Here is a 17,663-nt window from a genome sequence, read left to right as displayed (position 1 = left end):
AAAAAAGAAGTATTATAAGTTTTTCAATAAATATAGTAAGTCCTATATGCTTGCAACCGAATATAAACAAAAACTACTACAAACAGCATTTATTGGTCCCATTATTTGATTTAAAAGATTCCAAATATTGAGGCATTTTAAGCTTTTTAAACTGATGAGATGTATCACGAAAAAAAAAGCTTTCCAACACTCAAAGAATCATGCTTTGGGATCCTGTGTGGTGCTAAAAGAGACGAGTAAGAAGTTTAAATTAGAAAGCAAAGACTGAAATCCAATCCAATCGAAACAATGGATAAGCAATAAAAACTCCGCTTATCTATGTGACAGTGACAGTGACATAGCTACCAAAATGGTATAAATCCCCCCATATAACATAGGGGGATCATCATGTAGTATATATCAATCATCAATCAACCAAACTCTTTCCAACATCTAAAATCATTAATCAACCATACCATACCATACATTTCCCTACAAGACCAACCAAACTTACCCAAAACCCGCCCCATAACCACCACTGACAGGTGGCGGCTCGTGTTCCAGTGGGACGAAAGAAAAAGGCGCTTATAGCCTCGCTATTCGGTTACACCCACTCTCTACAGTTGCCACATTTCCAGCCAGTTTCCGGTGACCATGGTGAGTCATCATCAACCCATGGTGAACAATGCTGGTGGATCCATAAACCGCATGTCTGGCAATACAAATCCGGGCATGGGTCCGCTTGTGAACATACCCTACATGGCATCATATCAACACCCGAATCAACCGAAAACATTGGCTCTTGTTTCATATCGTATCCCATACCCATACCCATACCCATGCCCATTTCCATTTGGTACTCATCAGGGTTAGCTGAGTCAACCGGGTCTCCTCCTTGTGGGCCCACCCGGTCCGGGTCCGGGTCCGGTTGCGGTTGCGGTTGACCACCATCATCCGCAAGCAACTCGTTGAATGAGAAATACGTCTGCGGTTCAAACTCCATGTCCTCATAGTTCAAATCCCCGTAATCAAACATCATATCATCTTCAAATCCATTCGTTGAAACATTCCATTCCACAACCGGAGTTGACGATTCCGGATCCGCATCCCCAACGTTATAACTTGTAGGCAGTTCAAAACCAGGATTCTCCAATTCCCTTTCCGACTTCACATGCCTTCGCACAGGCAGCTTCTTAGGTACCGGTCCGGTTCCAGGACCAACATCAGTTTCTAGTTTCGGAATCGGAATCTGATTCCGGTTCCGATCGTCAACGATCGGAACAACCGGAAAGGAATAAAGAGATTTGTTGTCTTCATGAAAGTTTACGGCTTCATCCAAGTCGAAAACTGGAGTATTACTATTCGCATCGAGTTCCCATTCATTCACTTGTTCTTCGTTGGTTTCGGAATTGGAATCCGATTCCAGAGTTTTCTTCTTGAACAGTGGTTTCTTCTTTGCTTCAAGTTTCCTTCGGGTTTCTGGATCCGTATACGGGCAAACGGGTATCCGTATCCTGCGACACCTACAACATTTGAACCCCACCAAATCCAAGATTGTCGACTCCTTTAACTCAACCGCATCAGCATGAAACCACTCTGCAAGTTTACATAACAAAAGTTAATCAGAATCCATTTATATTACAATATTAAATGATTTAAATCTATATATATGATTAAAAAGACTTACTACTGCAGCCTTCACAATGAATATACATCAAACTGGAATCATATGGTTTGCTACACAGGTGGCATGAAGGTGCCAATAGGTGTCCATTTGGATTGTTTTTCAGAAGCAAGTTTTTTAATCTGAAGTCGATTCCAGTTTCATCTGGATTCTTCTTTCTCCATATCAACCCTAAAGTCAACTTGGCTCCAGTAACTTTTGACCTCTTTTTACTAGAGCTGTTATTTTTCGGCTTCTTGGATGATGATTGGATTTGATCCAGAGATTGTGTTGGAAGTATTTTTTTACTACTTTTCTTTACACTTTTACTGGTTTTCGGTTGATTTGGGGTAGGATGATTCTTCTGAGCTGATTGATTTGAAATTGTGGGAACATGATGCTGCCTTATTTCAAAGCCATTTTGTTTTTCCACTTTAATGGAGGTCGTTGAATGTTGACTTTCTTGCCCTTGTAAAAGCAAAGGACTTGTAGGAGAATCCCCATTGATTTGAATTTGTACTTGAGGCTTTACATTTACATACTTCTCTTGATAACAGTGTTTACATGTGATTAAAAACTCAACATGTTTCTCCATCTGAACACTTGATTCAATCGCACACTGCTCATGACAATAACCTGAAGAAAAAAAAAAGTAAATTACATTCGTCTATATTAATAAAAATGAAGTATAAAGATCATACCTTCACATACACTGCATCTTGCAGCAATCTTAAATGGAACATCAAGTTGACACAAAGTACATAAGCATTTCCCTGGATTATCCCTTTTATCCAAAAGAAAAGAAAATATATTTTTCCCAGAAGACTTTGACTTAAGCTGCTTCTTCTTCAATGATGTAATAACATGCTTATTATCAGAATTTGGCAAAATCCCTTTCTCCATTTCATACTCTTTTATAAGATACAAAGGGATTCGCATTTCAACAAACCAGTATTTATCCTTATTATCTCCACTTTCCTCTACTTCCAACACGTTTTTCAAGACACGTGAAGGAAGATGCTTTTGATTCTCGAAAACAACACCATAACTGATTTTGTTTCCGGAAGCTTTCTTATCCACAATGCAAGCATTTCTGAAAGCAGAAGCTTCTGTTTCTGGACCTTTTCCTTCCTGAATAGGTTGATCAGGTCTAACAAGTTCACTCCATCTCACATGAAGATCTAAGTACCTCACCTATTTCAAGGACCAAAAATGAAAACTTTTCAAATCTGCAAGGACCAAAATGAGAGAATATGATAAGTTTTGATTACCTGAAGAGCAAGCTGTGAAGCAGTCTTGCACATTTCCACTCCAGCTCTCCAAACAAACTGTCTGCTTCTTTTGGGAACTGTAACACCATCAGCATACTGCACGCCATTTAATTTCCCAGAACCACCTGATAGTAACAGAAAATTACACTTTTGGTCCCTGAGAATAGCTGATTTTAACAATTTTGGTTCAAAAAAGTTTTACCTAGTCGAGCAGCATGCTTGAGCATCATCTGTGGTAATATCCCTTTCTGGAAAATATGCTTTGAAAGCATGCCACCTCGCCACCAAGAAAAGTCAACTGATGCATCTTTCCCATCATTATCAGTGACTTCAGGCACAATGACAGCTGGCTTACGCCCTGGCCTACCTGGACGTTTTTGACTGGACCCCACCACATTTTTGACACTTGTGTTGGCTTGTTTTTCAAGCCCCATATCATCTACAAGCTTAATCCAATCAGCTGAAAAAGCAATGCTTCTAGTGTTCTTCTCAAACTACATAAAAAACAATAACATTGATTTATATCCATGAGCAACATGATATAAATGTATAAAAGTTAGGATATAAAATACTCACTTCAAGCAAGGCTGCTTTTATTTCCCCAAGAGTTGCAGCTTCCTCTACTTTTTTACACCATTGTTTTCTAAAATTCCCATTTAGGAAAGGCCCAATTGTAAGCCCACATAAACTCTCTTCCATGAACATAAGATAAGTTGCAATAGAAGCAAGACTGCCTTCTGTGTTTTTTGAATGGCGTATTGAAGAAAGCACCTTTGAAGGACCTTTAATGGCATTTGAAAGAGCAGAATTCAGTAAGCAACCCTTTTTGCTGCTGGATGACACCTGGCAAGAAAGACACCACCCACATCTTTCCCTTGGGACTTCAACAAGTTTCTTTTCATAATCTGGCCAGAAAAAACGTTTTGCAGCAAGTAAAAATGCTTTTGTTTGAAGTGAGTAGTTAGCAGACATGAATTTCCTATGACTACTTAAAGGTTGAGGTTGAGAACCCAACTTTTCTTCTGATGATAAAATGGCTAAACTTGCAGCAGCTGATGCAGCAAAATCCCCATGAATGTACACGTTTTGATATGATTGTGGCTTAAAAGATGAACCCTTGTACAAACACCCATCACCGAAAAATGGTAACTTAGCAGCTTCTTTGGTAACCAAGGGCGTATTTGTCATTTCACATGTAATGATCATCTCGCTTTTGATATTGCAATTACCATTTTCAGGGATACATGCAGATGCAGATACCACATCCTTTGAATTCAAATCCTCAACACCATTACTACTTTCCATAGGCAAGATTGTAGAGGGTGTTGAAATCTCAGCATCCACTGTTTTGTTTGGCAACTCTTTATCTATTCCATTTGATTCAGGAAGAGAGAAAACACTTTCAGGAATTTCCCAATGTTCCAAAATACCCTTGCATATATTCAAGTAAAGAGCTTTATATTCATCCGTGTCTGTAAGGGCCTGCAAGACTTTTTGAATGTCAACTGGTGAATAGTATCGAACATGTGATCCTGAACTTCTAGAAGCTTTCATCCTGCATTCGGTAATCACAATGCGTTATAAAAATGTAAAATTATAGTAAGAAAGATTTAAGAGATGAAAACATACACCAGTAGATGATTGCAGGAGCCTAAGAACACTTGCTCATAAGGGTCAATGCCAAATATTTCAGCTCCTCTTAAAGATGTTAACTTTGTAACATTTGGCCCAATTTTATTCATTGTACACTCTGGACAATACCATGCCCCTTCAGGCATAAACATTTTCATTATTCCTATACATCTTGAATGATATGCTAATGGGCATCCATCACAGCAAACTAAAATCCCATCCATGCCACATAGGCGACATTCATCAACATTACCATCCTCGTCCACGTCAGCACCAATATGTGATCCAGTAACCTTGGGAACAGAAGAATTTGGAGTAGGAATAGGAATAGGAATATCTTTTACAGGTTCTTGATCTTTGGGTAAAGGGTTTTTAGGAGGGCGACCTCGTCTTTTTATAGGTGTTTCTTTTACAGGTTCAGTGAATGCAAGAACTGCATCAGGATCTGGGCCCACTTCAGATTCTTCACGATTGTCTATTTCTGCCCTTAGTTCTGCAGAATCTAGGGCACCATCACATAAGATCTGCAAAATGATTAGTTTCCTACCTGCAGAAAGGGTATAATAGTCCTTTTCCAAAACGTTAACATAGAATTCTTTCCATTCTTGCCCTTCTGCGTATCTCATTGTCGTTAGGTATTGGACTATGAACATTGGCCAAGTTAAAGAATCAAGCAAGCTCCAATCCATGCTTCTGAAAAACAATAAATTTGTCAAGATTAATGATAATGGGAAAGCAAATATATATATAGAAAGAAAGAATTAACGTGTTTTGAGAAATCGTTATGCCAAGAAGTTATATTTAATGCTATAATTAATGCAAGCCTTCCATTTGAAAAAGATTAGATTCTCTTTCTTATGATTGTATGCTTAATGCCCTTAGATGCAATCGAATGTTTTGCTTGTAACTAAAGATAAGTTATACAAGGTGCATTAACAAATAATGATGTAAAGAAATACCTGAGGCATTTTGATGCAAGCTCTGAACCTTCTGAAGAGAGAATTTCAACATGGCTCTTTAAAGCACGTATAAGAGCAACATGAATGGCATCCAGGAGTGTATTGGGCACAGAACTATTAAGAGCACCAACAAATTCATCCAGTCCAAAAGGACTTAAGAACAAACAAACACTAAATGAGCGCAAGAAACTATATACAGAGAGAAGGAATGACACATGCTCCTCAGAGACCCCGAAATTTCCGGTAGAAGGCGGCAACTGTGGTGGTGGTGGTGGTGGGGTGGAAGGACTTTCAACCTCAACAATGTTACCAGACAGATCATAATCACTGATTTCACTGGATGATTCATTATCAACCTCAGTTTGAGCTCCACTAAGTTCAAAAGCACCACCACGAACTGAATTTTCATCCTTTTCAGCATTGGCTAATTCAACACCATTATTTATCCTACCATTATCATTTCTCACTTTTTCAGATTGAACTGCTTTTTCTTTAGCATACTTCTTCAATATACGTTCATCTAAAACCTTTATCCTTTTGCGGAAACCAGCATTCATATCTTTGTCCTCAACAATAAAGGCTTTCACTTCACCACTCTCCAAATCCTCACAATCCCCATCTTCATAATCAACCCTATATAATCCCGCATCATAAGAAACAATCTTCCCAATGAATACACCAACTCCGGAAAACTCCTTCTTCACATATCTCCCAACAAGCACCTTAGGCTTCGCCCCACCTGCTATTTTCTTGGCTGTTTTATCTGCATCTTGTCCATCTTTTCTTTTTCTTTTTCTTCCTCGACGCTCCCTTTTCACCACCTCAGGCTCCATCCCCCCTCCCCCTCCGATTCAGATCCAAATCACACCCGAATAAATTCTAGGGCGAAAGCATCAATCGACAATCCGATCAATCCTAATTCAAACAATAATGACGCAACTTTCAAGATTTTCGCAGATCTCATTATCAATAAGAATTTAATCGAATGCTATAACCACAAGAAGAAGAAAAAATTTGACAAAAATTATAAAGCGTGTTGTTTTCGGATAAACAGCTTGCAACTGCTACTTTCCAGAAAATTCGATGCAGATATAAATCGTACCTTGTCGAGAAAGCTTCGCCGCCACTGGAATCCCGATTAGGGTTTCGCCTGTGTCAAAGATACAGGTGAATCTGTATGTATATATGTGTGTGTTATCCGCGTCTGATATGGTGTCGAGATTAGCCCTAGAGAACAATACTTGCGGGGGAGACGAATATTGGGTTTTTCAGTACACACTCTTCTATATATTGATGGTGGTTTTTAGATTTGAATCGTCCGAGTCGGCCACTCGTGACTCGCCCGATTCAGTCTACGACTCGCTGGATTTTGAAATTTAATTGTTTCGTGTTTCCCTCTTTTTGCTAGGTAATAATCCCGGAAATTAGGAAAATTCTAATTATTTGTAGTTTCAAATTTAGGCTAAATTCAACGAATTACAATCATCATCATTTTTCTCATTGAATTTAATTCAAACATATCATTTCGAAACCATATAAACTACACTAAATAACTGGTATTTAAACATCATCATTATGAATTTTATCAAAATTTTGTAAGGTGTTAGAGAGAAAGTAAAACAAAATATACTTAATTCAAATTATTGCAAATAAAAACTCTTGAAAATTAACTGCATTTGAAAATTTTGTTTAATTATGAAATAAGTAGATTATCATTTATTTTTGCAAGTTACCATTCAACTACTGTGTTATGCATTATCTTAATTGTATATGATTTAAAACTGAATGATGTTGCGATAATAACAACACACTCCACATATATCAAATTCATCCATGTCATTTTGATGTCTATATAATGAGGTGGTGTTGATGATATACAAAAAAAATAATAATAATAAAAACAGAATAGAAAGAAAAATACATATGAGAATATTTGTCTCCTATATATTCAACAACAAATATTATTTGTTGGTCATATCAACTTTGTGATTATTGAGGGGTTGTGTTTACCATCGATAATGTTGTCCACATAGGCTAATGACGATAATTCAACCCCAACACCGTTTAGCCTAATAGATATATTTGGTTTCACTCACGTTTCAATACTCAGTAAAAAGATTAATAAGTTTTTAATATTTATATTTGGACATGTTGGTATTCATTGTCCTAAAAAAAGTATGTAGTTGATATTACATGACTACATATTATACTTTTGCTCTTTGTATTTATATTAATTGGTTTTGGTTTATTTATTAACAATGAAAATTAAATAAGCATGTCACTTTATATTTATATATTTATAAAAATTCAGCCGTTCAAAAATTAAAAAACAAGTTAACCACAAAACTAACATAGTCACGTTTTTAGGCTATCATGGTCATAACAACAATAGCATTTTTCTCAAATTCAATATAATTCCATGTACTATATAAGAGATAATTAAAGTTTTTATGTCAAATTAGCTTCCAATCTTTTGCATATAACATCAATGATTTCTGTAAGTGTTAGCACACAAATATTATCAAAAAAGTTATATGTACATATTTGTTTTTATCAAGTTGTCTTATCGTAAAACAAATCTTCAATTTGTTTATTTTACATGCATCCTAACATTTGTTTCCCACCATTACTAAAAGTGAAGATTGAATTTAATACGATCTTTTATATTGTTTTTATAACAATCACATGCACAATCAAAATTAATTTGAATTATATGCAAGATAATTATCTAAAAACGTAAAACATACCGATAGTTGTAAACCATAAATATATTACAGATCAAATTTGATATATGACCAAATAATTGACCACATGAAACCCTACGATGGATCAACAAGTATAAGTAAGATGACATAATACAACAGCATGTGAGAGCAGTGGTAAATGACTACTGAAAAACATAATCTTGATAATATATAAAAAAAATACAAGACTTCTATACTTAATAAATAAAACTACAATACCATAAGTGTAATGTGACAACATCCACACTCATACTATAGTAAATATAATCATAAAAAACATTTACCCATCTCAAAAAACCTACATTTGTTCTTCATACTCTCACAACACTTAAATTTTGCAACGGATACTAAAACGACAAAGACCCAAAATGCGTAAAATAATATTATGGATACTTTATACTCATGTTACCCTATAATATATGTAACTTTTTGTATAACATGTTGTTCAATGAAACATTTATATTTGTGCACAAAATTAACCTCGTGTATACCTATATGAGGCAGGGGCCAAGAATTTTAATAAGGAGATACAAACATTGTCAAGATTCAAAATAGTAAAATGCAAAGATTTTCTTAATATTTATAATCGTAAATCGAAAAAATATAATTTAAATAAAAGTTACAACTGAATCCACCTATGTATCATGTCTTGAAATCAATCAATGATATCGTCATCAACAACTTGTAGAGATACATCATTCTCAATAAAAGTGACTTACAATTGTTTAAAACTTGATAATTCATGTTATTCCACAAATTATTCTCTCTACATTTGCTATAACAACCGAAAAATATATTTTTTATTTAGTTATCCTATATCAGACATCAAAAACATGATACAATCAATCCCTTTAGTTAAGGATACAACAACATAGAACATGTTTACAAATAAATTTTTTCTATAGATAAAATAATTTTTTCTGGGATGCTATAGTACCTATGTAGCTTCGTCATTGATACCAAAAAGTGTTGACATGTGCATGATAGATTGAAATGGTTATATCATTATCATATACATTAATCAAAATAAGACAATTAGCAGTAACAAATATGTTGTATCACATAAGTTTTGGATGTATTTATATTATATGAAATGATAACATTCATAATGAGAATAAACGTCTGTAAAATCATGTTAAATAAAATATAAATAGATAATTTTACTTTTTACTCATAAAAAAATTGTAGCTACTATAAAACAAATAACGACAAATTGATTATGGCTTACGAAATATCCAAAAGACTATATTTAAATGTAATATTTAGCAAGTTATTAAAAAAAACACCTATTCTACACATTAAATATCGACAGAAAACTTGTACAAAAAAAAAATGTGTATTTATTTTATGATAGTCAAACAAAAAAAACAACTGTAGTTATTAACAGCCGATATACAATACTATATATAGGTAACGACAATAACTAATTTATTTGGATTCAAAATGACTGAGTCAACGCGGACTCCATATATGCACCCAAATGGCTTTTTTTTGTTACAAAATTTATAGATACGGTTTATAAGCAGGGAAACCATGAAGGGCAGCAACTAAACCCATTAGGAATATGGCGGGAATTATTTAGGTATGTTATCCGCTTCTTTATTTAAGTTTTGAAGTTGTGACTTTTTTAAACGTAAAATAGAACAACCACCTTTTATTTTGTTTTTGTATTATGTGTTTCTAAATATATAGACATATTTATTACATATGTACTTGTATTTTTTTTGGTCATATAAATTACATTTTATTTAAGCAAGAAAAATACCACGATTACAATTTTACAGGTTGAATGTAAACTATTTCCAAAATTACAATTCCATAACTTTTTTTTAAAATTGATGAATATAGACGATAAAAGTCGGTGATACGACGATTCGAGTAAAATATCAAAGTAAGTATCTTGTATATTATCTCTGAGTGATGATTGACAAGATAGTAGTATATGATCTTCGAGACAACATAAATTACATTTGTATTTTAAAAGACTATCCATGCATATAGTGTAAGATAAAGCAATTACCACGCTAATTATATCAAGTCATATTAAGGTGCATTTTGGTTTGTGGGATGTTTACGAATGAATTGGAATATGTTAGGAATTGAATTCAACTCTACAACATGTTTGGTGGGCACAAAATAGAATTGGAATCCAATTTCACATTTTGTTGGTTGGAAGGAAATGAAATTGAAATGATGTAAAATGACATAATTGTTCTTGTTTTTTTGTTTAATTTTATGTTGTTTTATAAATTATAAGCTATATGATAGTGGTGGAAGTGGTGATGGGTAATGGTAGTAGTGGTGATGGCGGTGATAATTGTGGTGATGGTAGTAGTGGTAGAAGTGGTGGTGGTGTTGGTGGTGGTAGTGTTGGGTGGGTGGCGGGTGCCAGTGGTAGTGGTGATTGTTGTGGTGGTATCGGTGATTGTGGCAATGATGGTGGTAGTAGCAGGTTGTAGCGATGATGGTAGCATTGGTGATGACAATGGTGAGTAGTGGGTGATGAGTGGTAAAGGTGGTTGTGATGGGTGGTAGGTGGTGGGATTTGGTAGTGATGATGATGGTGAATATGGTTGTGATAGGCGATGATAGAGGGTAATATGGTAATTTTGTACTCCCCCTTATACATTTGAATTAATTCTTTAAATCTTCTAATGAAAAGGGGTTTCCACCCATAGATGAAAGTTTTTTTCATTTAGGAATCCAATTCCTTAACAAAAGTTGAACTAAACATGGGAAAAATGTGGAATTTGATTTCAGATATCCTTAATTCCTTATAATTTAAGTGAACCAAATAACCCGTGAGAGTTTCATAAAATTTCCTAAAACATGTTATTATAATTTCCTATAATTGTTTATGCCCTTGGCCATAATCAATTACCTTTAAAGTATTATTATTTTATCTAATTACATTACAATATAATGTTACATTGTTCTTGTACCGTAAGTACATCTTATAATTATATATACAATTTTAGAAATCTCATCTCTAAATATTTGACTATTTATGGTTACTATCTATCAAGTCTCATTTATATAGGATGTATTAAGGTTCCATATTTCAATTGTATTAGTTATCGATAAAAAGTCACTTTGAGGTGTTCATTTATGCAACGTTATAATGCCATATTTTTGTGCAAGCTTGAGTTCCAATGTGTCTTGCCACTAATCTATCTTTAGCCAACCCTTTCTTGTAACGAATGAACATATGTTGTGCTCAATCATAATTCCTTTCATCACACCATATACCTCACTATTCTCATATATTCTCATTTAGGTACCCAACTCTTGTTAGGTTCTTTTATAAAGTATGTATCGTAATGACATATAATTCATAATATTGGCAACTATATCATGTAATAGCATAGAAGGTGTTAAACCTATGGCGTGCTAATGTCCTCGCCTTAATTTCAACACAATGTAATCATTGTGTATCATAAATCCTTCCAATAGACCCCAATGACTTCTTTGTTTTGTGTCATCGTGTTCTTAAACTCTTAAAATATATTTTCTCCTTGTTCAGTAAGAAACAATTTCCAAAATGGATTAAAACCCTTTAGGTAAGTTTGTTGTTGAATGTACTTTTACATTCTATGTAACATTATGTTTTTAGGGCTAGAAGTTTTGGGCTTTTTGGTAAAACTAAAACTTTTATTAAATTAAAATAAAATAAATTGAAAGGAAACTGATGAATATTTTAGAACAATAACAATAAGAACTCTGTCATTGCTTTAAAAAAATATATGATAGAGAATTTGACATTAAGTAAGACTTTTATAAAAGAAGACCAATAGTGTTAACTTAAAGAAATTTTTGTTTGACCCAATAATTTGACCAAATAAGCATCTCGTACTAGGTTTGCTTAAGTTATGGTGGAGAAGGACCACTTGTAGACTAAAGAAAAAAATTTATACGTTTTTTGGCCAAGTTAGGGACCATAATTAAAAAGAATTTTAGAGTGGGGGACCAAAATCAACAACCTGACCAAATTTTCTTAAATTAAAATAAAATAAATTCTATGTTGAATGTACTTTTACATTCTATGTAACATCCTCTTTTTAGGGCTATAAGTTTTAAACTTTTTGGTAAAACTAAAATTTTCTTAAATTAAAATAAAATAAATTGAAATGAAACAAATGAATAAATGAAATGAATATTTTAGAACAATAACAATAAGAACTTTGTCATTACTTTAATTAAATATATGATAAAGAATCTGACATTAAGTAAGACTTTTGTAAAAAGGAGACCAATAGTGCAAATTTAGAGAAACTTGTGTTTGACCCAATAATTTGACCAAATAAGCATATCGGACTAGGTTTGCTTAAGTTATGGTGGAGACGGACCACTTGTAGACTAAAGAAAAAAAAATATGTTTTTGGGCCAAGTTAGGGACCATAATTAAAAATAATCTTAGAGTGGGACCAAAATCAACAACCTAACCAAATTTGTGGGACGCGATATGCCCCTAAGGAGCATGTTGCACTTACGACGCTGACCAAAATATATCAACATTTTCCAGCCTCTTTCTCTCATTCACCCATTCATTTTTCTCCTCTACTTGATTCCAACATCTCTTCCACATTCATAATCGATTTTTTCCCTCATAATTATTGGTGACTTGATGATTGGAACTTCTAGATGAATCATTACTCAAATCTCTTCAACAATTTTGCATCAAAAAGGTATTTATTCCCTATTTCCTTCAAATCGGTTCTACAGTTTTTGTAACGTCTGGTTCCTTGTATGTATTTAATTCATAATTATTCATTTTTGTATAGAAACTCAACAAGTTTGAGGCCCCAAACTCGTCGAGTATAGACAGATTTGGATGCGGGTTAAGAAGTCTACTCGACGAGTTGAGAAACCTCAACTCGACGAGCAGGCTGGCAGAATGAAACCCTAATTTTTAGGGTTTTACACCCTATTTAAACACATTAATTCCCATAATCTAGCCTCATTTCCAACCTCCATTGCCCCAAACCCTATCCACGAAACCCTAATTCATTTTTTAGAGCTTTTGTGCATTCTTGGTGATTTTGAATAAGAAGGTATTTGAAGAAGGAGCAAAGACGTGTAGGAGGAGAGTAGATCCAGAAGTTGGGCTTCATTCCTGGTGCATCTAAGTTGTAAAGCTCCTACCTTGTCCATAGCATGTTTAGATCTAATTTTAGGATGTTTCCTTTATGTTTTGGTCCAAGTATGTTGGTTTTTGGGATTTGGAGGTCCTATGTGGGATAACCCTTCAGATCTAAGGTCTTGAGGGGACTTCATGGCATAAAGGTGCCAACTTTATGGCCATGGAAATCCTATGCAACTTTTAGACCATCTTTTTGGTCTTTTAAGTCAATTAGGTCATGCATGCAAGTAAAGATAGGAACTTTACGTAACCAAATCTTCCCGTAAGTCCATATATGTGACCATATGGCTTATTTTGAAATTTTGATGGTTTTTGGAGTTAAATCCAAGCCATTTTGAGTTAGGGTTAGAGCTCATTTCTTCTATGATAGGTCTTAATGGGTAAAGTCGAAAACTTTACCCTCCTAGATGTCTATTCAGCTCAGATCTGGAATATGGGACTTAGATTCAAATAATGACGGCTTAATACATTAATAAAGCTTAACAGATTGAAGAACTCGACGAGTTCAAAGAGGAAATCAACGAATTGGGTCGAAATGTCCCGATTTCGTAAAAGGAAGAACTCGACGAGTTCAAGGATGGACTCGATGGGTTGATTTGAGAAGTCCCGATTCTTTTGATAGGGAGGAACTCGATGAGTTGGATCGCGATTTCAGGGTTTTATCATTTATGGAACTCAGCGAGTTGAAGGGGTCAACTCGGTGAGTGAAGTAAACCCGAAATGTTGACTTTGACTTTGACCAAAGATGGCCCTTAAGAGGTTATGAGTATGAAAGGGTAATTAAGGAAATCTTTCATGTGTAGAGACTGAGTTGGGTTGATTTTAGAGCCGGAGATTTCTCAGCCACTTTACAACATTCGAGGTGAGTTACCTTCCCAGTATGAATAGGTTGAAGGCACCAATGTCGACCCATTAATAGTTGTTTATAGCAGGGATGATTGTCTTTGTGATAATTTTTTGGTATGTCACTCTCTATTGAGATTTATATGCTTGTATGATATGTCATTATGTGTTAGTGGTATGGGGTGAAATAGACCCCGTATCCGGTCGAAAGGATCAAAGGGGTGGGCCAGCACCCTAATATCTTAGGCAGTAGGTGTATATGCTAGGATATTATGTGGTATTGGTAAGGGGTGAAATAATCCCCATGACCGGTTGAAAGAGACCGAAGGGTAAGCCAACACCCATATATGCTAGGTGGTTACCCATTGAAAGAGACCAATGAGATAGGCCGGCACCCAATATGCTTGGCGATTACAGGTTGAAAGAGACCGAAGGGGTAGGCCAACAAACGGATATGTTAGGCAGTATGTTTATTGTATGGTATGTGGTATGATGGGGGAACTCACTAAGATTTGTGCTTACGGTTTTCGGTTTTGGTTTCAGGTACCTCTTCTTCAAAGGGAAAGGAGTCGACATGATTGCAACGCATCACACCAGGATTTCCACACATGAGATCTTTGGGAGTTATACTATGATATTGTTTTATCATGGCACATTTTGATTATTGGTACATTGGTTTTGACATGAGTTGATACTATAGATGTTTTCAGACAAATGATTTTACAATTATTAAACTAAAAATGAAATTTTTGGTATTGATTTTTGGGTTGTTACAAGTTTGTATCATAGCCCTGGTTCGAGGGATTCGAACACACTCTCGTGTGTGTCTGGACTCAAATCAAGGGTTTGAGAGATTAGAAAAAATATTTTTTCTAAAATTAAAACTAAGGTTTTTTTAGAAAGAACAAGGAGTGTGATGCGTGCAATCGGCCAGGCTCAAGTAGGTTTTCCCCAAGATACTCATAAATGTTATATTATGATATGAAGTGTGAATATATGAACCGCATGTTAGATTAGGGCTAAGGATCTAGGAAGGATGTCTTGTATGCCTACTCTATGTGCTTGTTGAACTGCATGCTAGTACTGATTAGTCAGTGATATGATGGCCTGATTAGGATATACTTGGTTTGGGTTACTTAATGCTCGAATGTTGCTTGCTTTGTGATTTTATGAGTCCTAGTTATCTTTAACTATCTAGAAAACGAATACACTAAGTTACATATTACAAGGACTAAATAATTTCAGGAGGTTAGGTCTTGCCTTATTTCACAGCTCTTGTCTGAGTCCAATCATTGTAGGGTAGGACCTCTCATTCAAAGAATTATTTGGTCTTAGTAATATGTAATGGTATTCATGAGCTAGTTAGGGAAAGATAACAAGGACTTCTTACGCAGCTGATGGTGGAGAGTGGGTCAGAGATTACCCTAGGGCAAGCCTCGGAAGAGATTAGTAACAGGAGCTATTTGATTGAGAATTGTATACATGGATAGGAAGCAACTTTGGTAAACCAAGGCAAACCAAGGGGAAAGTACGAATAGATGTGGAACGTAGTATGGGCCCTTACTACTAAAAGCAGAGACTCCATACTCGACTATTGGGGAGTCGCGGAGAACCAAGAGTGGCAGAGTGTGAGACCTCTCGATGTTATGAGTGACCTTGATGATTGTGTGTTTTGTTTCAGAATAGTGTTGACACATCATAGAGTAGGAGGTTCAGGGTCTGGTCCAGGTTCGGTTATGGGTTCTGAACCATTTGATGATGGATTGCACGAGTTTATTGCATCCGAGATTATGATAGGCATCCTTGACTCGACCCCGGTGATTTTCGGGTCAATCAATGAGGGTATTATTGAGCTGATGGAGGATTGCCTCAGGGAATTCAGGAGTGACATGGCACTTGGCCATTCAGGGACTCATACGCTCTCCTTCAAGGATTTTGGGGGATGCGGAGCACCAGACTTCAGTGGGGTGAAAGACCCCATTGTGGCGAGACGGTGGATCGCGAACATTCAGTATGCGTAGGTGATGAGCTTCTGCCCTAAGGGGTCAAAGGTCAGGTTTGTTGTTGGTTGTTTGAGAGAGCGGGCTAGAGATTGGTGGGAGGTAGTCTGTGATACTTTGGAAGCCCTAGCTATTAAGGCCATGACCTGGCCAGATTTTGTGTCCAGGTTTCAGGCAGAGTTTGTGCCAGATATGGAGATTCAAGAGCTGGCTAGAGAGTTCTTGGATATGAGATAGACTACTGAGACGGTGGCGGAGATTACCGCCAAGTTCAGGTAAAGGGTCTTGTTGGTGCCCCAATACGCGGGTAATGAGGAGATGAAGAAAACTCGGTACCATGATATGTTGAGAGCTGAAATCCGGAAACATGTCAGCTATTCGGCGTGCCCGAATCTGGATGACATGATAGCCAGGGCGCGAGAGAAGGAGATTGATATAGATCACCTCCGGAAGAGGGAGGCGGAGGTTGAACATACGAATGGGGTTTCGGCGAAGAAACTCAAGGGATTCGATTCGAGGTCAAAGGGACAACAGGGTCGGAGCTGCTATGGGAAATACAACAAGGTACATGAGGGAGTTTGCAAAGTAAGGGGATCGGGCTGTTATAAGTGCAACACGTTAAGGAACTTTAGCAGGGATTATACCACCCCTACCCACATCATCCAGACATGTTGTGTTTTCACTGCAATCAGCAAGTGCCAGTGGTGGCGCCAGATCTAGCGACCCTGCAAATTACAATTGGCTGTCAGGGTAAGTCAGATGCTCCAGTGGTGAGGAGCCAAGCCTTCCAACTGATCGATAAGGAGGCACGTGTTGCACCAGATGTGGTGACTTGTATGTTTCTTTTCCTTATCTTTTGTTATATTTTAGTTTTGATATTTATGTCCCATATATTGTGTTATAGGATTATTCCATGTGAACGTTTCCTAGTGTTGGTGTAATTTGACTCGAGAGGTACCCGAACTTTCGTTTCCCTTGCACTCAGCAAGAGGTTTGCCGAGTCTACGAGTATATTGGATTGTCCTTTGGAGGTCGAGATTGCAGACGATCGATTCGTTTGAGCATCAGAGGTTTATAGGGGTTGTATTCTGGGAATATATGTCGAGCGTTATCTTGTGGATTTAGTTCTCATTCCTTTGCGTGGTAACAAGGTTATCATATACATGGATTGGTTGATCCCTAATGGGGAAGTGATCGACTGCGAGCAAAATTTGGTTTGGATCAAAACCCCAAGTAGGGGAGAGATGGTGATTCAGGGTGAGAGACCGAGCATGGACCTGTCATGTGTTCTGCAGCGAGGACCAAACGCTACCTTCATCAAGTATGTGTAGGTTTTGTCACATATGTTATGGATACCTGGGAGAAGGGTAAGGCGGTTGTGGATGACATGCCAATGGTGCGGGAGTATCTGGATGTTTTACCGGAGGATTTG

At 36.3% G+C, this 17,663-nt stretch overlaps 1 protein-coding gene across 1 annotated transcript; it reads right to left on the bottom strand.

The window, feature by feature from the left end:
• Positions 1 to 250: 250 nt before the first annotated feature.
• On the bottom strand, positions 251 to 6,761 carry LOC145036329 (DDT domain-containing protein PTM-like). The gene is made up of 9 exons (XM_078984777.1): positions 6,607 to 6,761; positions 5,505 to 6,419; positions 4,543 to 5,238; positions 3,490 to 4,468; positions 3,116 to 3,407; positions 2,914 to 3,038; positions 2,344 to 2,836; positions 1,667 to 2,278; positions 251 to 1,575 (listed from the first exon to the last, which is right to left on the bottom strand). Exons 2-9 carry the CDS (start codon positions 6,335 to 6,337, stop codon positions 584 to 586), a joined length of 5,022 nt encoding a protein of 1,673 aa, XP_078840903.1. The 5' UTR covers positions 6,338 to 6,419; positions 6,607 to 6,761; the 3' UTR covers positions 251 to 583.
• Positions 6,762 to 17,663: the final 10,902 nt, after the last annotated feature.

Source organism: Lactuca saligna, chromosome 1, assembly GCF_052625555.1.
Source record: "Lactuca saligna cultivar CGN05327 chromosome 1, ASM5262555v1, whole genome shotgun sequence".
Lineage (NCBI taxonomy): Eukaryota > Viridiplantae > Streptophyta > Magnoliopsida > Asterales > Asteraceae > Lactuca > Lactuca saligna.
The sequence above is the reverse complement of the archived record's forward strand: the minus strand, read 5'-3'. Positions and strand labels throughout refer to the sequence as shown.

Coding starts and splice junctions, on each gene's coding strand:
- LOC145036329 (XM_078984777.1), bottom strand. CDS start 6,337: ATGGAGCCTGAGGTGGTGAAAAGGGAGCGTCGAGGAAGAAAAAGAAAA. Junction 4,469..4,542: donor TCCTGCAATCATCTACTGGT/GTATGTTTTCAT, acceptor TACCGAATGCAG/GATGAAAGCTTCTAGAAGTT. Junction 2,837..2,913: donor CTTCACAGCTTGCTCTTCAG/GTAATCAAAACT, acceptor TCCTTGAAATAG/GTGAGGTACTTAGATCTTCA.